The 26,078-nt window shown below is 44.6% G+C and overlaps 1 protein-coding gene across 1 annotated transcript in view; it reads right to left on the bottom strand.

Moving 5' to 3' along the window:
- SLC24A3 (solute carrier family 24 member 3) overlaps nucleotides 1–22,692 on the bottom strand; it is a gene marked incomplete at both ends in the record, with an annotated part of 455,399 nt that extends 432,707 nt beyond the window's left edge. Inside the window, one exon of the mRNA XM_082857552.1 lies at nucleotides 22,233–22,692. Within this exon, the coding sequence (XP_082713678.1) occupies nucleotides 22,233–22,692 (460 nt within the window). The remainder of the gene's footprint in view (nucleotides 1–22,232) is intronic.
- Between the last annotated feature and the right edge of the window lie 3,386 nt (nucleotides 22,693–26,078).

Below are 26,078 nucleotides of genomic sequence, written 5' to 3'. Positions count from 1 at the left end.
TAATGGTATCGCCATCCTAGCACGTTCCCTGACTTCTCCTGCCTCCTCTTTTCATGGATTAGGACCCCTGTGATGACAATGGGTCCACCTGGATAACCCAGGATCATCTCCCAGCTCAAAGTCAGTTGATGAGCAACACTAACCCCAGCTGCAACCTTAATTCCCCCTTGCCACGGGACGGAACACATTAGCAGGCTCTGGGGATTGGGTCACGGACACCTCTGAGAGGGAGGGGGAATTATTCTGACCACCACACTGGGACAGCTTCTGGTTGAACTCCCCAACAGGAAATCTTCAATAACCTCTTTCTTCAGCGATGTTTAGCACAGTGGAAACTACCTCTGCCTGTGTGTTAGACTTTGGGCGTGTCACTTTGACTCAAGCGAGGGTACTAGTACCTAACCCAGCATTCTGTGGAAATAATTAAGTGAGGTAAAATATGTGAAAGAGGTGTGAACCTGGAGAACACAATGACCAGTTGGTTAATATATCAAGCTACCTGTTGCTGCAGCCCTCTATCCATGAATTAAACTTCTTTGTAATAAACTAGAAATTTTAAGCTAAAATCCGAAAGGCATTCTGGGATATTATGGTAATTAGTCAATGTCATGTGATTCACCCTTTCCTGAGCTCCCACTGAAAAAAAATACAGTGATACATAAAGCACGCTGAGTGCGGATGAGCCCCTGAAACACAAGAATGGGACGTGACAGGTGGACCTGGAGAAGCACAGGGACCGCCAGGTGTGAGCCTCTCTCTCAGAAACAAGCTGCTGAAAGGAACTGCTTTCAAGGGCACCCCCATCCCAAGAATACATGTTTCTGTATCTACTCACAGACCCCCAATTCCTGGAAATGCAACTCAACCAGGGAAGAAGGGAGGGATGAAGGTATACTGCCTCCTGGAGAACAAGAGAAAAGAAGAGAGACGGGAAGAATCATGGGAAGGATACAAACTGGGGTTGTAGGTTTTACTGCCCCTGGGAAGAACTATCAGCTGATCAAAATTATATGAATAAACATCCACCTAAACACTTAAACTACCAGGTAGCAGAAGGTCATGGTCCAATCAAAGGTCCTATTCTCTCGACAAAATGAAGGAGAATTAGAAATTGGTATTTAAAAATAGATACATAAAAGCACCCTGACAACTTAGAAATTAAAAAGCACTCCCCCAAATAATTAATTATGGAAAAAATAAAATTACAAGGCTATTTGAAAAGTACAGGAATGACTGCATAACATTTTAAAACTTTTAAGGTGAGTCTAAAGCTGCTCTTAGAGGCAAATACATCATTAGCAGCAAAAAATAAAAACATATAAATAAAACACGTTAAGTCGAGATATTAGAAAACAAACCAAAGGAATGAACAGAAGATTTTAAAGAACTATTAAAGCCGTAATTGATGATTCATAAAATAAGAGAAAAAGCAATACTCATAAAGATACACAAAGATGGATCTTCCAAAAATAATAAAATAAACCAAATACAGTCAGATTTGATCAAGGAAAAAGGAGAAACATATAAGTTAGCAATGAGAAAATGTTACATAATCACCAACAGAGCAAGTTAAAATTTTAAATGCAATGCATAATTCTGTTCATTTAAAAAATCTTTATGAAACGGACATTTCTCTGGGAAAACAAATTACCTACACAGAAAAGTAGCAATGGAAGAAATTGAAAAGTCTATACAAAAATTATCTTCAAGAAACTACAGGCCAGACAGTACTACAAAGTGTTCTTTCAAATTTTAAAGTTACAGATCATTCCCTGCTTCATAAAATATTCTAGAATGTAGAAAAACATGGAAATCATTCATTTGGTCTGTAAAGCAAGTGTAATGATAACACCAAATCATGACAAAGAAGCTATATGTCACTATGTCATGAATATAAGAGCAAAAAATCTATAGAAAATATGAACAAATCAAATCTAACATCATTTTAAAAGAAAAAATATATTATGGCTATCTAGGATTTATTTCAGGAGCAGCTTAATATGGATATTTACTTACATCATGTTACGTTAAACACTTCAATAAATGTTAACACGGCATTTGACTACCTGCAACATTCACGGATGATTTTTTTGAAAATCCTTAGAAAACTAGAAATAAAAGGAAACTTCCATAGCATAATGAAAAATAACTAGATTAACCAACAGCCAACACTAAAAAACTATTCAACTACAGCATGAATCTTAAAAATTCCCTATAAGAGCAAATTATAAGTTTTATTATTACTTGCATAGCTTAACATTTAAGAATAAAATATAAAGAAGAAAATTAAGAAGAAATTATAAAGAAAAAATATTTCCAAAAAACATATAAAAATAAAACAATAGCAACAGTAAGTAATTAATACCAGAATAACTTGCAGAAATAAATGTAAGAGATAGGGAAATAATCATGAATCTTGACAGGTATTTTTTAAAGCCTTGATTGAATAAAGAAGCACACTATGAATGAGATGAATCAATGCCGTAAAATGCCATATTTCCACAATTTTTTTATAGATTTGTCAAAACCTAGAGGCATTTGGACAAAATTTAACAGAGATTCTAAAGTTCACCCAGAAGGATAAACGAGAGATGATAGCAAATGATTTTTTACCCCCAAACAAGAGGCAAGGAGTCCTGCCCTATCAGATAATTAACATGTGAATAAACTACAACAATTAATGGGAAAATAGAACCAAACAGACATCACAAAAACTGCTTCTGGTACATAAGAGAATAAGCATGGAATAAAGGGGGCACCACAGACGTGTGGGTAAAGGAAGTATTATTCAATAAACAATTTGACTGTTAAAACTGTTAATATGTTTAAATCTCCATCTTCTGCTAAGATAAATTTCAAATGAAGTAAAGGGTTAATTTTTTTTAAATTAAACCATAAAAATAGGGGGGAAGACATAAAGGATTATGTGATATAAATATATAATTGAGGGAATTCCCTGGTGGTGCAGTGGTTAAGAATCCGCCTGCCAATGCAGGGGACACGGGTTCGAGCCCTGGTGCAGGAAGATGCCACATGTCACAGAGCAACTAAGCCCGTGCACCACAACTACTGAGCCTGTGCTCTACAACCTGTGAGCCACAACTACTGAGCCCACGTGCCACAACTACTGAAGCCCGCGTGCCTAAAGCCGGTGTTCCGCAACACGAGAAGCCATCGCAGTGAGAAGCCCGCGCACCATAACAAAGAGTAGCCCCCTCTCGCCGCAACTAGAGAAAGCCCGCGCACGGCAATGAAGACCCAACACAGCCAAAAATAAAAATAAGTAAAATAAATAAATTTATTTTTTTTAATATATATATAATTGAGATCCTGGATCTGAGAATAAAACAATGAAAATAATACAAGGGAAAAGAGAGAGCATTTTGACTAGATAAAAATAATTTCTTCTGTATGCCAAAAATCCAGGCAAAACTTATCAGATAGGATAAAAGATTTATATACAGAATATATAAAGAACTCAAACAAATCACTAAGAAAAACACAGTTATCCCACTAGGAAAAAAAAAATGGAGAACTGACAGGAACAAATTTTTCTCACAAGGAAAAAAATATAAATGACCAATAATGATCTTTAAAAATATTCAGTTTTACTAGTAAAGAAGGCAAACTAGAGCAATGAGATACTGTCTCTCTGCAATCAAACTGAATTTAAAATACATAAAATAACAATAATAATTCTGGCAGAGAACATTAAATTGAGCACTCTCAAACAGGGCTGTTGGAACTTCTAACTCGTTCAAATTCCTGGAAAGTTATACAGCGGTGTGTGTTAGCCTTTACAACAGGCACGCACTTTGACACTGAAACAGCACTTCTAGGAATCCCACCTAAAGAGTCTGTCAGAGATTATCAAAGACTTCAGGACAAGAAGATTCATCACAGTGAGGACATGGAAAATACCTAAATATCTCAAAGGGAGGCCTAAAAAACAAATTCTGATATAATCAGAGGGTACAATGTCATAGTCAAAACCATGAGATGGGGAATCAAACAGCCTGAGTTCATATCCTACTTGGCCACATAGAAATTTTGTGAGCTTGAGCAACTGACTTAAACTCTTTGTGCCTTACTTTTCTTTGAATGTAAAATGGAGATAATAATTGTACCAACTCCATTGGTACAGGTAAAGCACTTAGAACAGTGCCCCAAACACTGAACAGTGTTCAATAAATGTCACTTAATATGTAATAAGTATTATATATATACACATATATTTATATGTAATAAATATATAATAAATGTCACATAATACTAAGAAATATTGTGATTTTTAATAATATGCAGACATTAAAAATTAATTTTAAAGTTTGATGCCATAGAGAAATGTTTATGATAAGTTAAAAAGCAGACTCCACCAACACTACACAACCTTTTCCAGAAAATAAAAGAGAAGGAAATACCTCCTATTTCATTGTATGGGCCCAGCAAAACCAGATAAAGATAGTACAAGAAAAGAAAACCAGGACTAATATCCTGGGTGATCACAGATGCAAAAGTCCTCAAAAAAATATGATCAATTCAAATCCAGGAAGATATACCATGAAAAACACACCCTTGTCACCATATTAACCGTCTGAAGAAGAAAAACCATGGGATCAAACCATTTAATGCAGAAAAAGCATGTGATGAACTTCAATACCCACCTCTGATAAAAATTCTCAACAAACTAGGACTCCAGTGTCAAAACATTACATACTGTAGAATTCCATTTGTATGACATTCTAAAAACTATTGTGAACAGAAAACAAGGGGTTTAGGGATGGGGGAGGGTGTGATTACAAAGGGATAGTCTGAGGGAGTTTTGAGGGGTGATATTTCTGTTCTGCATCCTGTCAGTCAGTTCCACTATATGTTAGTTGCTTTTAATTTTAAAAGCAGGATTCAAGACACTATGTACAGTATTACATCAATTTTAAAATATGTAAGAGAGGAAGTATACCACAATGTTGGAAAGCACTGAAACTGACCTGTCCTCATGCCCAGATTTATCAAAAGTAGGTTCAATGAGTTTTCTTTCTGCACATACGCCAACAAACATTTGTGATTTCAAACGATCAAACCATAAAATCCCACACAGCAGGTCATTACTATCAGATTTTCAAAGCCAGGGTTGTTAAGGTCCTAGGAAACTTTGCTTTCTTTGGAACTCATGTTCAGATCACAGACTAGAATTACAACATCAGGGATGAAAATAGTGGAAATCTTGTAAACTCAAAGACCCCTAACAAGAAAAATCAAGGGATACTAATTTCCAAAACGACCAATCATTCTCACGGCTATATGAGGTGACTATCCAGGTAGAAGGTAAGCCAAAATGTTAACTTCCTCCTAAAGCAAGCTAAGAGTGCCCCGAGAACCAATATTTCTGAGTAAACAAGTCTCCTATTTGCTACAGGAAGCAGCTCACTCAAAAATTCCCTCATTTTCCCCATTTAGTGACCACACTGCATGCCATATAATTCCCAGCAAAATGCCAGCAATTCAAAAACATTTCTGAATTTGAAATAATTTCACCCAGGCAATCTGCATTAAATATATTTCTGATGTGACCTTTCTGCTATTTTTTTCCTAAGTATTTACTAAGCAACGAGTCAGAAAACCAGGGTTCTGGCCCCAATTTACATTCTCCTTCACATGAGTTTCCTCAAACATAAAATCAGATGTGAAAATACAAGGTCCCAAAGATTTCCATCTCCAATATTCTACAACAGCCAACAAATAATGGTGAAAGCAGTGTTTCAAAGAGCATCTAAACTACTTGGAGGAACAAAGTACTTGAGTGAACTATTTTCACAGAGCATTCATTCGGAAATATTGTGCAAATGACAGAAAAAATTATTCATCAAGGAAACTGTTAGCTAGCCGTGCATGGCCTTTATCCGGCAGTTAGCTCAGGTTACTGTACCTGAAAGTAATCGAACTGCAGGGATTGAGAACCACCCACCAATGTCCGACCTAACTTCACTAATGCAAACTGACCTTCTTTACACTTGTCTCCCCTCCCAAAACTTATAAGCAGTCTTTGGAGTAGAACAACATTACTGGTGGTGGAATTTCCCTTAATTCTTTTTTTTTTTCTTTTTTTTTAACATCTTTATTGGAGTATAATTGCTTTACAATGGTATGCTAGGTTCTGCTGTATAACAAGGTGAGTCAGCTATATATAAATATATATCGCCGTATCTCCTCCCTCTTGCATCTCCCTCCCCCCCTCTCTATACCACCCCTCTAGGTGGTCACAAAACACCGAGCTGATCTCCCTGTGCTATGCAGCTGCTTCCCACTAGCTATCTATTTCACATTTGGTAGTGTACATATGTCGATGCCACTCTCTCACTTCGTCTCAGCTTACCCCTCCCCCTCCCCGTGTCCTCAAGCCCATTCTCTACATCTGCATCTTTATTCCTGTCCTGCCCCTACGTTCTTCATAACCATTTTTTTTTTAGATTCCATATACATGTGTTAGCATACGGTATTTGTTTTTCTCTTTCTAACTTACTTCACTCTGTATGACACACTCTAGGTCCATCCACCTCACTACAAATAACTCAACTTTGTTTCTTTTTATGGCTGAGTAATACTCCATTGTATATATGTGCCACAGATTCTTTATCCATTCATCTGTCGATGGACACTTAGGTTGCTTCCACGTCCTGGCTATTGTAAACAGTGCTGCAATGAACATTGTGGTACATGACTCTTTTTGAATTATGGTTTTCTCAGGGTATACGCCCAGTAGTGGGATTGCTGGGTCGTATGGTAGTTCTATTTGTAGTTTTTTAAGGAACCTCCATACTGTTCTCCATAGTGGCTGTATCAATTTACATTCCTACCAACAGTGCAAGAGGGTTCCCTTTTCTCCACACCCTCTCCAGCATCTATTGTTTGTAGATTTTTTAATGATGGCCATTCTGACTGGTGTGAGGTGATACCTCACCGTATATTTGATTTGCATTTCTCTAATGATTAGTGATGCTGAGCATCCTTTCATGTGTTTGTTGGCAGTCTGTATATCTTCTTTGGAGAAATGTCTATTTAGATCTTCTCCCCATTTTTGGATTCGGTTGTTTGTTTTTTTGATATTGAGCTGTATGAGCTGCCTGTATATTTTGTAGATTAATCCTTTGTCAGTTGCTTCATTTGCAAATATTTTCTCCCATTCTGAGGGTTGTCTTTTCGGCATGTTTATGGTTTCCTTTGCTGTGCAAAAGCTTTTAAGTTTCATTAGGTCCCAATTTTTATTGTTGTTTTTATTTCCATTTCTCTAGGAGGTGGGTCAAAAAGGATCTTGCTGTGATGTATGCCATAGAGTGTTCTGCCTATGTTTTCCTCTAAGAGTATTATAGTGTCTGACCTTATATTTAGTTCTTTAATCCATTCTGAGCTTATTTTTGTGCTTAGTGTTAGGAAGTGTTCTAATTTCATTCTTTTACATGTAGCTGTCCAGTTATCCCAGCACCACGTAATGAAGAGGCTGTCTTTTCTCCATTGTATATTTTTGCCTCCTTTATCAAAGATAAGGTGGCCATATGCATGTGGGTTTATCTCTGGTCTTTCTATCCTGTTCCATTGATCTATATTTCTGTTTTAGTGCCAGTACCATATTGTCTTGATTACTGCAGCTTTGTAGTATAGTCTGAAGTCAGGGAGTCTGATTCCCCCAGCTCCGTTTTTCTTTCTCAAGATTGCTTTGGCTATTCGGGGTCTTTTGTGTTTCCATACAAATTGTGAAATTTTTTATTCTAGTTCTGTGAAAAATGCCATTAGTAGTTTGATAGGGATTGCATTGAATCTGTAGATTGCTTTGAGTAGTATAGTCATTTTCACAATGTTGATTCTTCCAATCCAAGAACATGGTATATCTCTCCAACTGTTTGTATCACTTTATTTTCTTTCATCAGTGTCTTACAGTTTTCTGCATACAGGTCTTTTGTCTCCATAGGTAGCTTTATTCCTAGGTATTTTATTCTTTATGTTGCAATGATAAATGGGAGTGTTTCCTTAATTGCTCTTTCATATTTTTCATCATTAGTGTATAGGGATGCAAGAGATTTCTGTGCATTAATTTTGTATCCTGCTACTTTACCAAATTCTTTGATTAGCTCTAGTAGTTTTCTGGTAGCATATTTGGGATTCTCTATGTATAGTACCATGTCATCTGCAAACAGTGGCAGTTTTACTTCTTCTTTTCTGAGTTGAATTCCTTTTATTGCTTTTTCTTCTCTGATTGCTGTGGCTAAAACTTCTAAAACTATGTCGAATAATAGTGGTGATAGTGGGAAACCTTGTCTTGTTCCTGATCTTACTGGAAATGGTTTCAGTTTTTCACCATTGAGAATGATGTTGGCTGTGGGTTTGTTCATATACGGCCTTTATTATGTTGAGGTAAGTTCCCTCTATACCTACTTTCTGGAGAGTTTTTTTGTTTTTTTGTTTGTTTTATTTGTGGTACACGGGCCTCTCACTGTTGTGGCCCCCCCTTGTTACGGAGCACAGGCTCCAGACGCGCAGGCCCAGCGGCCATGGCTCACGGGCCCAGCCGCTCCGCAGCATGTGGGATCCTCCTGGACCGGGGTACAAACCCGTGTCCCCTGCATTGGCAGGTGGACTCTCAACCACTGTGCCACCAGGGAAGCCCACCTGGAGAGTTTTTATCATAAATGGGTGTTGAATTTTGCCAAAAGCTTTTTCTGCATCTACTGAGACGATCATATCGTTTTTATCCTTCATTTTGGTAAGATGGTTTATCACATTGATTGATTTGCATATATTGAAGAATCCTTGCATTCCTGGGATAAACCCCACTTAATCATGGTGTATGATCCTTTTAATGTGCTGTTGGATCCTGCCTGCTAGTATTTTGTTGAGGATTTTTGCATCTTTGTTCATCAGTGATATTGGCCTGTAGTTTTCTTTCTTTGTGACAACTTTGGTTTTGGTATCAGGGTGATGGTGGCCTCGTAGAATGAGTTTGGGAGTGTTCCTCCCTCTGCTATATTTTGGAAGAGTTTGAGAAGGATAGGTGTTACCTCTTCTCTAAATGTTTGACAGAATTCGCCTGTGAATCCATCTGGTCCTGGACTTTTGTTTGTTGGAAGATTTTTAATCACAGTTTCAATTTCAGTGCTTGTGACTGGTCTGTTTATATTTTCTATTTCTTCCTGGTTCAGCCTCAGGAGGTTGTGTTCATCTAAGAATTTGTCCATTTCGTCCAGGTTGTCCATTTTATTGGCATAGAGTTGCTTGTAGTAATCTCTCTGATCCTTTGTATTTCTGCACTGTCAGTTGTTACTTTTTCATTTCTAATTCTTTGAGTTTTCTCCCTTTTTTTCTTGATGAGTCTCACTAATGGTTTATCAATTTTGTTTATCTTCTCAAAGAACCAGCTTTTAGTTTTACTGATCTTAGCTATTGTTTCCTTCATTTCTTTTTCATTTATTTCTGATCTGATCTTTATGATTTCTTCTGCTAACTTTGGGGGGTTTTTGTTCTTAGTTCTATAATTGTTTTAGGTGTCAGTTAGGTTGTTGGAGATGTTTCTTGTTTCTTGAGGTAAGATTGTATTGCTATAAACTTGCCTCTTAGAACTGCTTTTGCTGCAACCCATAGATTTTGGGTCGTCATGTTCTCATTGTCATTTGTTTCTAGGTATTTTTTGATTTCTTCAGTGATCTCTTCGTTATTTAGTAGTGTATTGTTTAGCCTCCATGTGTTTGTATTTTTTACAGATTATTTCCTGTAATCTCATAGTGTTATGGTCAGAAAAGATACTTCATACGATTTCAATTTTCCTAAATTTACCAAGGCTTGATTTGTGACCCAAGATGTGATCTATCCTGGAGAATGTTCCATGAGCACTTAAGAAGAAAGTGTATTCTGTTGTTTTTGGATGGAATGTCCTATAAATATCAATTAAGTCCATCTTGTTTAATGTATCATTTAAAGCTTGTGTTTCCTTATTTATTTTCATTTTGGATGATCTGTCCATTGGTGAAAGTGGGGTGTTAAAGTCCCCTACTATGATTGTGTTACTGTCGATTTCCCCTCTTATGGCTGTTAGCATTTGCCTTAAGTATTGAGGTGCTCCTATGCTGGGTGCATAAATATTTACAACTGTTATATCTTCTTCTTAGAAAGACCCCTTGATCATTATGTAGTGTCCTTCTTTGTCTCTTGTAATAGTCTTTATTTTAATAAAGTCTATTTTGTCTGATATGAGAATTGCTACTCCAGCTTTCTTTTGATTTCTATTTGCATGGAATATCTTTTTCCATCCCCTCACTTTCAGTCTGTATGTGTCCCTAGGTCGAAGCGGGTCTCCTGTAGACAGCATATATACGGGTCTTGTTTCTGTATCCATTCAGCCAGTCTATGTCTTTTGGTTGGAGCATTTAATCCATTTACATTTAAGGCAGTTATCGATATGTATGTTCCTATTACCATTTTCTTAATTGTTTTGTGTTTGTTATTATAGGTCTTTTCCTTCTTTTGTGCTTCCTGCCTAGAGAAGTTCCTTTAGGATTTGTTGTAAAGCTGGTTTCATGGTGCTGAATTCTCTTAGCTTTTCCTTGCTTGTAAAGCTTTTGATTTCTCCGTTGAATCTGAACAAGATCCTTGTGGGGTAGAGTAATCTTGGTTGTAGGTTTTTCTCTTTCGTCACTTTAAATATGTCCTGCCACTCCCTTCTGGCCTGCAGAGTTTCTGCTGAAAGATCAGCTGTTAACCTTATGGGGATTCCCTTGTATGTTATTTGTTGCTTTTCCCTTGCTGCTTTTAATATTTTTTCTTTGTATTTAGTTTTTGGTAGCTTGATTTATATGTGTCTTGGCATGCTTTTCCTTGGATTTATCCTGTATGGGACTCTCAGTGCTTCCTGGACTTGATTGACTATTTCCTTTCCTATATAAGGGAAGTTTTCAACTATAATCTCTTCAAATATTTTCTCAGTCCCTTTCTTTTCCTCTTCTTCTTCTGGGACCCCTATAATTCGAATGTTGGTCCATTTAATGTTGTCCCAGAGGTCTCTGAGACTGTCCTCAATCCTTTTCATTCTTTTTTCTTTATTCTGCTCTGCAGTAGTTATTTCCACTATTTTATCTTCCAGGTCACTTATCCGTTCTTCTGCCTCAGTTATTCTGCTATTGATTCCGTCTAGAGAATTTTAAATTTCATTTATTGTGTTGTTCATCATTGTTTGCTCTTTAGTTCTTCTAGGTCCTTGTTAAACGTTTCTTGTATTTTCTCCATTCTATTTCCAAGATTTGGGATCATCTTTAGTATCATTACTCTGAATTCTTTTTCAGGTAGACTGCCTATTTCCTCTTCATTTGTTTGGTCTGCTGGGTTTTTACCTTGCTCCTTCATCTGCTGTATATTTTTCTGCCTTCTCATTTTGCTTAACTTATTGTGTTTGGGGTTTCCTTTTTGCAGGCTGCAGGTTCGTAGTTCCCATTGTTTTTGGTGTCTGCCCCCAGTGGGTGAGGTTGGTTCAGTGGGTTGTGTAGGCTTCCTGGTGGAGGAGACTGGTGCCTGTGTTCTGGTGGATAAGGCTGGATCTTTTCTTTCTGATGGGCAGGACCACGTCCGGTGGCATGTTTTGGGGTGTCTGTGAACTTATTATTATTTTAGGCAGCCTCTCTGCTAATAGGTGGGGTGTGTTCCTGTCTTGCTAGTTGTTTGGCATAGGATGTCCAGCACTGTAGCTTGCTGGTCGTTGAGTGCAGCTGAGTCTTAGTGTTGAGATGGAGATCTCTGAGAGAGCTTTCGTCGTTTGCTATTACGTGGGGTAGGGAGGTCTCTGGTGAACCAATGTCCTGAATTTGGCTCTCCCACCTCAGGGGCTCAGGCCTGACACCAGGCTGGAGCTCCAAGACTCTGTCAGCCACACGGCCAGGTATGTGGGGAGTTTCTTGCCTTTTGCGAAGTCTGAGGTCTTCTGCCAGCGTTCAGTAGGTGTTCTGTAGGAACTATTCCACATGTAGGTGTATTTCTGATGTATTTGTGGGGAGAAAGGTGATCTCCACATCTTACTCCTCTGCCATCTTCAATCTCTCCCTTAATTATTAAAGTTATAATTTTCTAATTAGCTTTATTTTGGGAGTAGGTGATAGGAGTTACTTAACATGACTGTTCCTTTTGTACAAAAAGGTACATGAAGTGTGTGTGGTTATAAAAGGGCAACACAAGTTATCCTTGTGATGTTGAATCAGTCCAATATTTTGACTGGGTTGGTTACAGGAACCTACACAGGTGATAAAACTGGATAGAATGTAATACACACATGCACGTGGGCGCACATGCACTGGAAAAAGAAACGGGAAATCTGAATAAAGTTCGTGGGTTGCATCACTGTTGCTACTCTGGTTATGACATTATACTCAAGTTTTGCAAGAATGTTACCATCGGAGGAAACATACAAGGGATCTCTTTGTATTCTCTTACAACTGCAGTGAGTCTACAATTATCCCTACACAGAAAATTCAATTAATAAAAAAGGGTATGGTAAAAAACTATGCCTTCCCCCTACCCTGACCATTAGCCATCCCAGGAGGCAACAATTCTTACCAGTTTCATGTGCATAAGAGTTAAAAGAAAGAAAAGGAGGAGGGCAGGAAGGGAGGAGAGGAGGGAGGGAGGGAGACTTCAAGCAGCTTGGGATGGTCCTGCAATGTATCAAAATAAATTGTCAGCTCCTTCATACTCACAACTGCCCTTGAGTATAGAAGTGTTTCTGCTGAACGACCCCCTACATACACACAACCCCCACTTCATCTCCACTGGATTCGCGGAAGTAACCAGGTCTTGGCCCACAGGACAGGGCACTGGGTGACCCTCCTCTGGGAAATCTCACCACCCCATGATAAAGATCTAAAACTAGAGAAAGGAGCATTGCCCAGTGACATGGCCCAGTCAGATCACCTTAGAGAGGCACCATGAGCAGACCCTCCTATGTGCATAGTTCCCAATCCTCTTGTTAATGGCCTCACTTAAATATGAGTAGAGGCCAAAGATCCCTTGACATAAGAAGAAAGCACATAATATGAAAAATAACAACAAACAGACAACAGCAACTTGGAGAGAGTCCATACAAAGAAAAGAAAACCTCGAAGACTACTATTAATATACTTTGGGGGGCTTCCCTGGTGGCGCAGTGGTTGAGAGTCTGCCTGCCAATGCAGGGGACACGGGTTCGTGCCCCGGTCCGGGAGGATCCCACATGCTGCGGAGCGGCTGGGCCTGTGAGCCATGGCTCCTGAGCCTGCACACCCAGAGCCTGTGCTCCGCAATGGGAGAGGCCACAACAGTGAGAGGTCCGTGTACTGCAAAAAATAAATAAATAAATATATATATAATAATAATATATAATATATAATAATAAATAAATATATATATATTTATATATTTTATATATATATATATGTGTGTGTATATATATATACACATACATACACACACACACTTTGGGATATAAGAAATTATACTGTATTGATGAGGCAGAACAGGATGGTACTAAAAATAATTTTCAGAGGAAAAAGGAGCTCTTGGAAGTTAAAAATATGACAGCAGAAATCAAAAGCTCAGCATAAGAATTAGAAGGTATGGCTAAGAAAACCTAAAGAAATTAGAGTAAAAGGATGAGAAAGAAACAGGAGAGAAGAGATAAGAAAATCAGAAGATCAATGCAGGAAGTCAAACACCCAAATAACAGGTAATCCAGAAAGAGTAAAGAGAGAATTTCGGATGGAGGAAATAACAAAAGACAAGTTCTCAGACCTGAAGGACTACGTTTCCAGATTAAAAGAACCAGGCAAGTGTACCCAGGAAAATGCGTGAAAACAGAACCTCAACAGTCATCTAATTGTGATATGACTGAACATCAGGAACAAAGCAAAGAGCACACATGCTTTTAGAGGGGAAAAAATAGGTTTCATACAAAACAATTAAAAACTAGGACAGCGTCAGACTTCTCAGAGGCAACACCAGAGGCTGGAAGAGCCATGCCTTCAAAATTCTAAAGCAAATGTGCTCCAACCCAAACCCTTGATGCAACCTAAAGATCTTCTAAGTGTGGGGATAGAATTAATATATTTTCAAGTCCACAATGTCTCAAACCTTTGTTTTGTTATTTCCACACCCCCTGTCTTAGGAGGCACCATGAGTGCGTGATCCCAAAACTGCATACCAAAAATAAAGGAATAAACCAAGAAAGACACATGTGTGAGTTCCAGGAAAATCCCAATGCCCAGGCTACACCCTGGAGCATAACATCACAATCCCTGGGGGGGCAGGACCCAGACGTGAGGTTTACAGTTCCCCGGTGATTACAACAGGCACAGAAGATTGAGACCCACAGAACTAACCAAAGGTACGATTTTCACCCCCATGCATAACCTCACAGACCTTTATCTGTAGCAACTACTTATCATCTTGACTTTCAATCATCAGCTATATTCCACCTAGATGTCCTACCAGTAATCGAAGTCAAAATGCCCAAAAATGTCTATTTCATGTTCTTTCTTAAAAATGGCACTAATAAAAAAAAAACTAAAAACAGAGTTACCCTATGATCCAGCAATCCCACTCTTGGGCATATAACTGGAGAAAGTGCTAATTTGAAAAGATACATGCACCCCAGTGTTCACTGCAGCACTATTTGCAACAGCCAAGACTTGGAAACAACCTAAATGTCCAGTAGAGCAGTGGATAAAGAGGTCAATATATACAATGGAATACTACTCAGCCATTAAAAAGAATGAAATAATGCCATTTGCAGCAACATGGATAGACGTAGAGGTTATCATACTAAGTGAAGTAAGCCAAACAGAGAAAGACAAATATCATTTAATATCACTTATATGTGAAATCTAAAAAAAAGATACAAATGAACTTATTTACAAAACAGAGACAGGCTCACAAACACAGAAAACAAACTTATGGTTATCAAAGGGGCAACGGGCTGGGGGAGAGATAAATTAGGAGTATGGGATTAACAGATACAGACTACTATTTATAAAATAAACAACAAGGTCCTACTGTAATGCACAGGGAATTATATTCAATATCTTGGAATAAACTATAATGGAAAAGAATCTGAAAAAGAATATATAAAAAAATGGTGCTTGTGAGTTCTTGATGTCCACTGTGACGCCCCCTTTCTACTGGTCGCCCATGCCCTTTGTTCTTAGGTCAAAATTCTGCACAAGAAACCTGTTTGTTACTTCCTGTCCTTCACAAGTTCAGTTTCATGTCACCAAAGTGAAAATGACTTCTGCTCAGGCCAAACAATGCAGAAAGCACAAAGAGAAAAATGAAAAGAAAAATACAAAGTTGCAATGCGAAATTCCCCTGAACTAGGTCACTGATGAGCTGACTTTATCTGTTCCCCCTCTCCCAGAAATGAAGAGTGACTGACAAGCGAGAATAATGGCTGGATCTCACCATTTGAATAAGCAACTTGTATGGGTCTGGACAGCTCCAGAAATGACAAGGGCCCTTCCCCTGCTCCCTGGAACACTCAGCTAAACTCTACGCTCTAGATTCACAGGGTCAGGACCAACCTGCTCCATGGTCACGGACGGGTCCAGGCAAGCTGCATTTCTATCCAAGTCTCAAATACCCCTGCACTAGCATTCTCATCCCACCTCTCCCCTTTCTACACATGGATCTCGTTAAAAGGTTGAGGCTTCATGGAGGGTCTGTGCCTAACACCTGATCAACCTGCTGCAGTCTCCCACCATGCTGGGTACCAATGTATTTACATCTTCACCTGCAGTAAATGAGAGAAGTGGTCTCCCTTGCACCTTTGCCAACACTTCATTTTCATTTTTGCTAGTCTGATATTGAAAAATGATAACCCATAATTTTAAAATTTAGATATCTCTGGTTACTATCAAGGCTGAGGATTTTTACTTGTGTCTCTTGGCCATTTGCAATTTGTTTGGTTGGTTTTGCAAATTCCCTTCCCATTTCTTTTACCTATTTTTCTATAAGTTTGTTTTTGTTTCCCATTCTTCACCAACCTAATTCCTTTAGTTTCCAGGTTCCAGCTTCTCCTGATCACCAGCATCTCCTCCACGCCATGTTGTATTTCTCATTTGTATTTCTCATAATTCTTGAAAATTAGTCGTTCAATGCCTCTCTTCCCACTAAAGTCTGAGCACCATGAGGATACTCTGGGTATCCGTCTCAGACACAGCTGTCACCCCAGCCACATGTTTACTGAATGAAGGAGAGAAGGTCCCTGTATCTTACACCAGTTGGGTCTGGGAAGAAACTGCTGCTGTTAAGGGAATTTCATAAGGGACCGTTTACAAAGGTGGGGGCAGGGTTGGGAAGACCAGTGAGGGAGGGTGAAGCCCCCAGGACGCACAACAGTGAAGAGCATCACCAGCCCAGGGATGAGGATGAAGAGAGAACAGCAGGTAGACTGAGACCTAACAGGAGGAGGAAGTCTGGAAGATGCCATCCAAGTCTGGGAAATCATGACTCCATGGTTTAAACTGCCCAAAGATACCCATCACCGCTTCACTCATAGAAAACCTTCTTCCACTGAATCCTCAATCCTTGAAATTCTCAAATCCCACACGAGGACACCATGTTTGAGACCACTGCAAACGAGAAACAAAACCACTGCCAAATAAGCTCTACAGAAACCGAAGGCAGGAAGAGGCGAGAAAACTCGAATTCCCTTCTTGGCAGGACTACCCATTGGCTCCGCGACTTCAGGGACATTTTCTGAACTCCCCGGACCTTAGTTCCCTCATTATAAAAGTCTACATACTGTTATTTCCCCCTCTGAAATTGTTTTGCTCAAGGAAGAGAAATCTCCTTAAGGAAAAAGAGCGTTGCCAAAATCCTATCCTATCAGCCAACTTCCACCAGGCCTTGGAATCCTTAGCAAATGGCTGGTTTTGCAATTCTTTTGGCTTTGCCAACCCTCCAGGGTAAAAAAAAAAATCTTCCCACAAGGATTTAAGGCTCACAAGGGGAGGAAATCTTTGAGAAAAATCTGGGTTGATGAGCAGCTAAGAAAAGCCAGGAGGAAGGAGACACATCTATATATGTTTAGGCAGAAAATAGAAAAGGTTGAAAAGGAATGTTTTTCTAAAATACTGCTTCTATGAAAGCAACCTTCTGTTACTCCTTTACTCCCGAGTCAACTGAAAAAGGCAGTGTGATTCCCATTTTCTATTCGAGTCCTCCTAGGCTGGGGCTAGGGACGCAGAGGCACGCAGCTCTGATGCAGGCAGGCTTGAATTCAAACCCTGCCACTTAATGAAGTGGCTCTGATGGAGGCTCTCACCTTTCTCAGCTCAGGGTCAGTCCATGAAAAATGGGTAACAACACTGAATTTGCTGGATTGGAGGCAGAATTAGAAGTCATGAAAATACAGTGTGCCTGTAAGTGGGCCTCTGATATGCAGTCGCTAGGTTTTATCACAGGCACTGTCGCTCAGACATCAAAGCAGCTTCCGTGCTTAACAAATGCCTTTTGAGCATCTACTCTGGGTGGGGTGATGGGGTGACAAAGGTGAGGAAAGGTCACAGGATCCCTGACCTCCTGGAGCTTAGACTCTGGTGAAGAGGAGATGGTACTCAAATCATAACCAAAGAAACACATAATTGCCAACAAAATGCTACAAAGGTAAAACAGAGTGTGTTCAGAGAGCAAACGGACCAGTGGGGGACCAGGTCTAGTCCGGAGGCTCTTGGGCCTGGAAGTGAAGGATGCAGGCTGAACTAGCTGGGGTGGTAACAGTGGGACCAGCAGGCGCTAGAGGTCTAGGGCCAGAAGCATCCCCCTTCTGAGGAGCAGAAGAAAGGCCTTAGTGGTGATGCATGGACAGGGGAGGGCAGGGAGGGAAGAAAGAGCTGGAGAGTCCAGCCAGGCCTCCCAGGAAGCCACAGGAGGGACCGAAAGGTCATGGTCAGGGTCTTCTGAGGGGCGGGGAGCCACAAAGCTAAATGCGAGCTCTCAGCTCTGCAACTGAAATGTGCAGTTCAAACCCCCACTGCAGCCGCTCTTCAAATATCATCTCTGGACCCAACCAGGTAAGGCGAGCAGCATGATTGGATGGTATTTCAATAGAAATTGTATACACACATACACACACACACACACACACACACACACATATACATATACACACACACATATACATATATACACACATGTACATATATGCACATACACACATGCGCATATACATATACACACATGTATGTGCACATATATGCATACGTGCACATGTGCACAGATGAGCATACGTAATGCACATACACGCATATACATACACACACGTATATATGTGTGTGTGTATGTATGTATGTATTATTTGCCTCTTACCATCTTGGGGAATGTCTACAATCACTCCTAAGTTATCATCCTTTTAAGATCCTGGTTTTCCAAAGATGGCCACAACAGCATCTCCCATCACATGTGCTCACCTTACCCTGTATCCTGACAATCCTCCATGGAGTAAGTGGTGGCATCAACGTCCCCTCTCCTCGAACTCGGGTTGACATGTCACCGCCCTAACCAACAGAAAATAGTGGCAGTGGCACTATGCAACACCTGAGGCTGACACATAAAAATGCCAGGCACGTCCACCTTGTTCTCCTGGACCCCAGCTGCCACGCTCCCGGGAAGTTCAACCAAGGCACGTGGAGAGGCCACACGTAGGTGTCCGGTTGACAGCCCAGCTGAGGGTCCAGCCAACAACCCTCATCAACCCAGACACGGTAGCGATGTTGCCTCCAAACGACTGCAGACCCAGCCGCCAAGTCCCCCAGGCCCTCAGTGTCTCCAGCTGAGGCCCCAGACATCACTGGAACAGAGGCATCCCCACCAGGCCCTGACCAAGTCCCTGACACAAAGTATCCTTGAGTAAAAACATGAAAGAGTCGTTTTACACCACTATTTGGGGGTGATCTGTTATGTAGCAACAGCAGCTGAGCCAAAGAGTATCTCAAAATTTATACGTATGTACCTGTGTATGACTGTCCTTCTTCACTATTCACCACCCTAGGGACCTTTAGGAGGGGATGTCTCTAATTACTCCCAAGTTAGGACCTCTGGGCTTTGTCCACACCACTTACGGAAAAAGAGGACCAGGTTTCTTACTGCAAAGAAAAATTAAACACTTTTATTAAACTACTCAAAACATACAAAGTGATCCATTCACACTGCAAAAAAATAAAAGAAAATCGCGTTAGCAAATCTGACACCTTATTTCAACTGGCTCTGAAAACAGATCAAAACCGAGATCTTCATCAACAACAACTAAATAGGGCACCGAGGGCTCTTCTTTCCTTGTCCACCACTGGAAGCTCAAGTGTCTGCAGCTTCAAGGAGGCAACGCATAGAAAGGGGACTTAGCCCAGGGCCTGGCACTTAAGAGCCTGCCAAATTCCGGTTAATATTATTATTGCTTTTGTTGTTGTGAGAATTAACATTTTTCTTGATTCCAGCGCTAATTCTTCCTGACTTAAGCTTAACAATGCTCCTGTCCCATCTGAGCAGGAAAGAATCTATACTGAGTTTGGTTAGATGTCCTGAAAGGGATCTCCGATTCCATACAATTAGAAATGTTATACAAGATTATATAACATAACATCCACACATCTCTATTCTGGTTTGGTATAAGAACTGTCCTTTTTATTTAAAAAAAAAGAAAACTCAATATATGTTAGAAAAGAGGCTTCTGAGAAATAACACTTAATCACTGCATGGTTTTCAAGGTGAATAAATAAAAATATCACCTTTGATAATTATGAACGTACCCCCCCATGTGGTTATATAAATATTACAAAGCTGCACCCAGATGGTGGCATGAATACCAGGGGACACAGGTGGGATCAAAGAGCTAGGTCACCTCACGTTGGTTTCTTCCTCTGCTCCCCAACTGCTGTGTGACCTTAAGCGAATCACTTGGCCTCTCCAAGTCACGGTGCCTTTAATACAAGGCTAAATTCCAAACACTTTAGCCATACTGAAGGACCCTCAAGTACAGCATCCCCCACGTTTCTGGGGTAAAAGTCATTATTCACATGGTTAAGTATGCTGAATGGCAACCCCTCAAGCAAAATAATCACTTGCAGATTCACACACATTAATCAGTATCTTAAAAAATTATCTCGAAAAACCTGGGCCTTGCGAAATCTTGCTGTGCATCGTGTAATGAAATTATCAATATCTAGCGGAAGAAAAGGTGATCTGAGACAGAATTACAACTAGTATGCCATCCGCCGGCCCAATGGTACACACTCCCCCCACTGACGTTCACTGTTATCTTCAGTTACTGGGCTGGGGGTCTTCTCACGCGCCACATTTATGGGAGCGGGTGGAGAGGCAGAAGGAGAATGTGGATGGGGACTCCCTGGCAGTTCACTGGTTAGAACTCTGTGCTTCCACTGCAGGGGGCACGGGTTCGATCCCTGGTCAGGGAACTAAGATCCCGTATGCTGAGCACATGGTGCGGCCAAGAAAAATTTTAAAAAATTTAAAAAAAAAGAATGTGGATGGAAGGAAGGAGAAGACAGATCAAGGGAAGGTATGGAGGAAAGGGCTGTGATGAGTCCCTAACAGGACCATTTCTGTCCATCTCCAAATGACATCTAGTCACCAAGTTTCAAGCTTGCTGAGTGTCTGACACCCCCTCCCTCCGAACATCCCAGCTTTCCCAGGGCCCAGGCAGCCCCCTGCCACTGACGGACTTAACCATCTGGGTCACATCCTCTATCCAGAAAAATGTCTTTTGTAGCCTTGAAAGTGGTGAATTCGATGGCTCAGAGAACCCCAACCTGCAGGAAAATGGCTGGCATGTAAGTGACTTGGAACTCCCCTTTCCAAAGGTGGCATGAAGTACGGATTGGCTTTGCACTTATCAAAACTGAGAAGATGAAAAGGGGGTTAATGAAAAGCCTCTTTCTGAGAATCGGCCAGGAACTGCTTTCGACAGGTCAGACTCTGCCCTTGGAGAGGTCGAGCCTCCCTCACCCGGCACGGTCACCTTCCTGATGGCAGTCCTCATGGCCAGAGAGTCTGGGATCCAGGAGAAGTGGAGAGAACCCGGGAGTCTCAAGGGCTCCACTGAAGACCAGGACAGGCTCTCTCCTTTTACCATATATGCTGAAGTCGGCTAAGACCTGGACCAAGACCGACCATCTGCTTTCCCCACCAGGCACGAGACACTCAACTGGGGGAGGTCCCTATTTTAACTGATAGCACCCTTAAAAATATTTGACCATCACTGTCCAAATGCCTTCATTCTGCACTTCATAACACCTTGTATTGGAGCTCCGTCTATCTTAACACCAAAGCCTGTATCTGGGACTGCTTTTCCTCACGACCATTTCCATGGCTGTTTTCCCAGGAACCGTGCCACTTGAATGGCCGGGACATAAAACCGTTTTACAACAGTTATTCTTCCAAGACTTTCCTCCGTTTCTTTGACAGCTGCACACCCAGGGTCCAAACTCTTTACCGTGGACAACTGTTCTGAGCACATTCCTCCACCAGGTCTATTTCAGCTTAAGAAAGGCCAAGGACAAAAATAAGACAAAGTTGTGGGTAAAGGGGGCTCCCACCGCAGGGCACCCTGAGAGCAGTGAACAGAATGAGGGACAATTCAGCCTAATGGCTTCTTCCCCGGCTGTAAGTCCACAAAAGGGATCCGTCTTCCCAGCGAGTGGTCAATGGAAGAGAACCAGTCCCAATCCCTAGCCGGGGGCCAGCACTTTGTTCCTATCAGGAGTTCCCCGCACCTGTTCTGGAAAGGCGGGGATGGAGTTTCCTACCCGGTCCATCCCGCCTGAGAGGTTTCGAGAACTGTATGCTCACCAGTCAACCAGCCCTCCCTCCACAAGCCAAGGAGTACACAGGTGGTCACGGCGCACAGGGGCCCAAAGCTCACCAGAACAACTTTATTACTGGCCACGGGGCACTCGTTTAGGGGAACCGTCCCCGCCGCCGCCCCCAGTCCCTCCAGCTCGTGGCAGGAAGGGCAGAGCCGGGAGGCACAGGTGAGGGTTCCCAGGGCAGCTAGGCGCCCAGCGTGCCTGCCGCGGCCTCACCGCGTGGTCCTCGCCTCCGGGGCCCCTCCGAGGGGCAGGGGGCGTCCTCGGCCCGGCACCCCCGCCCGCCGGCCCGGCCGGGGAGCCCGGCACCGCCGGAGCCGCAGCGCCCACTCGGGGCGGGCGGCGAGCACTCACCGTCGTGGTCCTGCATGCTCGACAGCGACCAGAGCAGCAGCGCCACCAGGGCCAGGAAGCCTATCTGGCTCAGCAGAAGGTCCCTCCGGCGGCTCCGGCGACGCTCGCGCTCCTCCTCGTCGGGCGACGGCATCCTCTTCGGGCGGCAGGGCAGCGGCCCCGGCTGGGGCCCCGGCGGGCGGCGGCCGCTCCGGTCGCGGGCGGCCGCGGCGGGCACGGCGGCTGGAGGCAGCTCCGCGCTCGGCGGCGGCGGCGGCGGCGGCGGCGCGTCCTCGCTGCGCTCCCGCCCGGCGGCCGCCGCCTCCTCTTCTTCCTCCTCGCGGCCGCCGCGGGTCTCCCGGTCTTCGTCCTCGTCGTCGCTGTCGCTCAGTCCCTCCTCTTCCTCCTCCTCCTCCTTGTCGCCGCCGGCCCGCGCCGCAGCCTCCCGGCGCTCGGGGTCCCCGTCCTCCTCGCGCTCCATGGCTCCCACGCTCGGCGTCCGCGCTCGGCCTCGGGCGGCGGCGCGGCGGGGGCGGCGGGGGCGGCCGGGAGGCGGGGGCGGCGGCAGCCGAGGAGGAGGAGCGGGGAGGACCGGCGGGAGGAGGACCCGCGGGAGGAGGACCCGCCGCGGGCCAACGCGGCCGGCGGGCGAGGCCACCGGAGCTGCTCCGGCCTCGCGGGCTGCGGGAGCGCGTCGCGGGGCCGTCCGCCTACTCCATGGTCCGCGCGCGGGGCCGGGGCCGAGCGGGGCCGAGCGCGCCGGGAGCTCGGGGCAAGGCGGCAGCCTGCGGCGACGCGGCGGCTCGGGCTCGGGCGCGGGCGCGGGCGGGGGGCAGCGGCGGGGACGCGGCGGCGCTGGCCAGCCCGGCGGAGAGGGGGCGCGTGGGGAGGAGACTGAGCCGGGGAGGGAGCCCCGCGCGCGGTCCTGCTCTCGTGCCGGCGCGGGAGGCCCCCTCTCGGGACACACGCGCAGCCGAGAGGCAGCTCTCTGGGAAAAAGGGTTCGCCCGAAACTTTCAGAGGAGCCGAGGGTCTCTCCGGCCCCCTCCCCACCCTGTGCCCGGAGAGGGGCGCCGCGAGTGCGCTTGGGTGCGCGCGCCCGGCCGCCGGGCTCGCTTCCTCCCGCGGGCCTCCTGGATTTCCCTCCGCCCCCTTGCGGGGATCCCCCTGCGCGCCCGGCTCGGGATCTGGAACAGGACTCCCCGGAGGCTCTTGGCTCACTGAGGATGTCCTGGCTCCCCCCTCTGGCCCGGGCTCACACTTCACTCGCGATCGTCCTGGACCAAGCCCAGGGCTGTGGCTGAGGGAAGGTGGGCAGCTGGCCGTGTCCCCGGTCAAGGCGGCCCTAGGGTCCCCAGCCAACCTCGGGAGGAGGCCCCTGCCTGCCCCCACCCCTGAGGTCAGAGCCCTAATCCCCCCACTCCTCTACCCCCAGTTCTGCTCCAGCCGTCACCTGCAGCCCTGCAAAAGGTGCCCCGTGCAGAGAGGACACCTAGTGGTCTCAGGCACACCCACCCTCCTTCCTGGGGTTTCCGGCTTCCTCCCTGGTACCTGGCTTGGGCTGCTGGTTGGGATGGTGGATCTAGCCCCAAGGAGGAGGTAGGGCTGAAAACAGAAGGGCTTGTTCAAAAGAGGATCACTGAAATCCAGGTGACTTTCTCCATGGAGTCCGGTCATATCAGGAAATCTAGCTGCATGCAGATGGTCAGGGAGGTGAGGAGGAAGGAGGGAAGCTCTGTACAGGTTTCTCCACTCCTAGGTCTTGGGAGGACCCACAGAGTCCAAGTGTGTTCCCACCTGTGGGTGACCTCCTGGCCCACGCCTCCCAGATGACACCCAACAGCATCTGGGGACAGCAGGTGATGGCAAAGCACAAAACAGTCCTTCCTGGGTGGCTTCCTTACCAGAGGGGTCATTTCACCCAACAAGCCTGGAAGATCTCGCTTCCTGGGCGCATCATTCCTTTACTCCTTTCTCGGCCTGGTGTCTTCCGGGATGCACCTTCCTACGACCCCCTTGTGGTTGACCCTTCACTCCCACTCTGGTTGGTTACCAGGTACCGAGGAGGATTTAAACCGTGGAAGTTTGCCCAGGCTGAAGGTGGGGGAGGGTGGTTCTCCGTCAACATTCAGAGACATAGACAGGAAAGTTTAGGAGTTTGGAATACCATCCTTTATTCAACTAACCGGGAAAGACACTCAAATCGCTTTTTCTCGTGTAAATAGGAAAACTAAAAGTGAGAGAGGGAATCTGGAACTAATTGGGTTAGGGAATGAGCCAGAGGCACAAGGAATTGTGTAATCTGGGGGTGGGAGAGGTGTCGGGGGAGGGAGCAGGAGGGAGGAGGGGAGAAACCAGGAGTTGGCAATTCCCTGGAAATGCTCTCCGCACCTGCACTGATGGGAAGAAAGGGAGGAAGGTTGGGGGAGGGGAGGGAGACAGAGAGATGAGAGATCACTCCCGGGCTGCCTAGTAATGATTTTTAGTTCATATTCATTTTGACAGGTTTCAGAGCAAAGTGGGGTGTAGCAGCAGAGACAAAGACCCCTGAGAAGCCAACCACCCAGAGAAGAAAAATAGGCACTTCCGGTCCCCAGCCTGACAGCACCTTCGGCCGGTGGGTCCCTCACCCGGCACAGGGATGGCTCCCCACGCAGGAGGGAAGCACCCCCTCCCTCCAGCAGGCATGCTTGGGGGGCGGGGGTAGGGTTGGGGGCAGCAGGCTGTCAAGTCCTCTGGCAGCACTGGAGGAGGGAGACAGAACCCCCCGTGGGCTCCTCATCCCAGGAAAACAGTTATTTTTGTCCTCCCTGCCCTCTCCCAGTCTCTGGAAGCTCCCCCAGGAAACGGAATTTTGGAAGGAACGGGAGCTGAAATAACTCATGTGCTATTTATCTTTCACCATCAGGAGCCTCATCAATCCCGAGGCAGCTTTTGCCTTTTCTTTCTTAATCTGTTTGCATTTGATCTCACATTTTGTGCAAAGAGCCTCAGGGAGAAAATTCCAGGCCCTGATACATTAGTCTGAGAATTCGCTTGCTTGGAAAGAGAAGCAACACCCCAAGATGTGCCAGGGCCTGCACCCTTCCAAGAGCCATGCACGGCGCCTCCTCGGCCTGGCACCCTGGGCTGGATGCTGGGGTCACCGTCCATGCCCCCGGTTGTTACCTCCTAAAATCATTCCAATTTTAGTTCCATGCAGAGACTTTGGACTGGTTATGAGGGCACAGAAGTGGTTTGTCTTTCTCATCGCTCTGCCTCCGTCACCAAGGACCACATGCACATGCTGATGTCAGCCCAGTGAGTGAGGCCCAGACCACCAGGGTCTTCTGTGCCCTCCGGCCTCATCCCCAGGCTCCAGCCTCCCCTGCCAAGAGCGCCCAGACCTGACAGAGCAGTTTCCACAACAAGGCAGGGTTGTGCCTCTATAACACCAGACAATGCCAGTTGTTAGACAAGCCACCAATGGAGAGGGAAGAGGGGACGGAGGAGAGGAGAAAATCAGGGGAACCACTTGCTTGGTGAGGCAACAAGTCAGCCTCCTGGCTGTGGCCGCCTCTCACACAGGGAGACAAAACCCGAGCAAAGAGGACAGACGCTAAGTGTTCATAGAACACCTCCAAACACAATAAGGCCGAGTGTCGGTGGATGGGAGAACAGGGAGAGACTCTTGCATGGGTGACCCTGGGACAGCCCTCGGGTGTGGCACCCCCTTCATGTCTGCCTAGACACAAACTCCCAGGCCTCCCATCCCAGGCCTGGTCTGGTCAACATCAGTCACTCAGATGCCAACAAAACCCCAGCTTCACCAAGGGGCGCCTGGCCACTTATCCCTTCCCCATCCTTGTTTGATGCCCTCATCAAAAAG

Source organism: Leucopleurus acutus (assembly GCF_964270905.1).
Source record: "Leucopleurus acutus genome assembly, chromosome: 16".
In the NCBI taxonomy this organism is placed as follows: Eukaryota; Metazoa; Chordata; class Mammalia; order Artiodactyla; family Delphinidae; genus Leucopleurus; species Leucopleurus acutus.
This window is presented reverse-complemented; position numbering and strand designations above follow the sequence as displayed.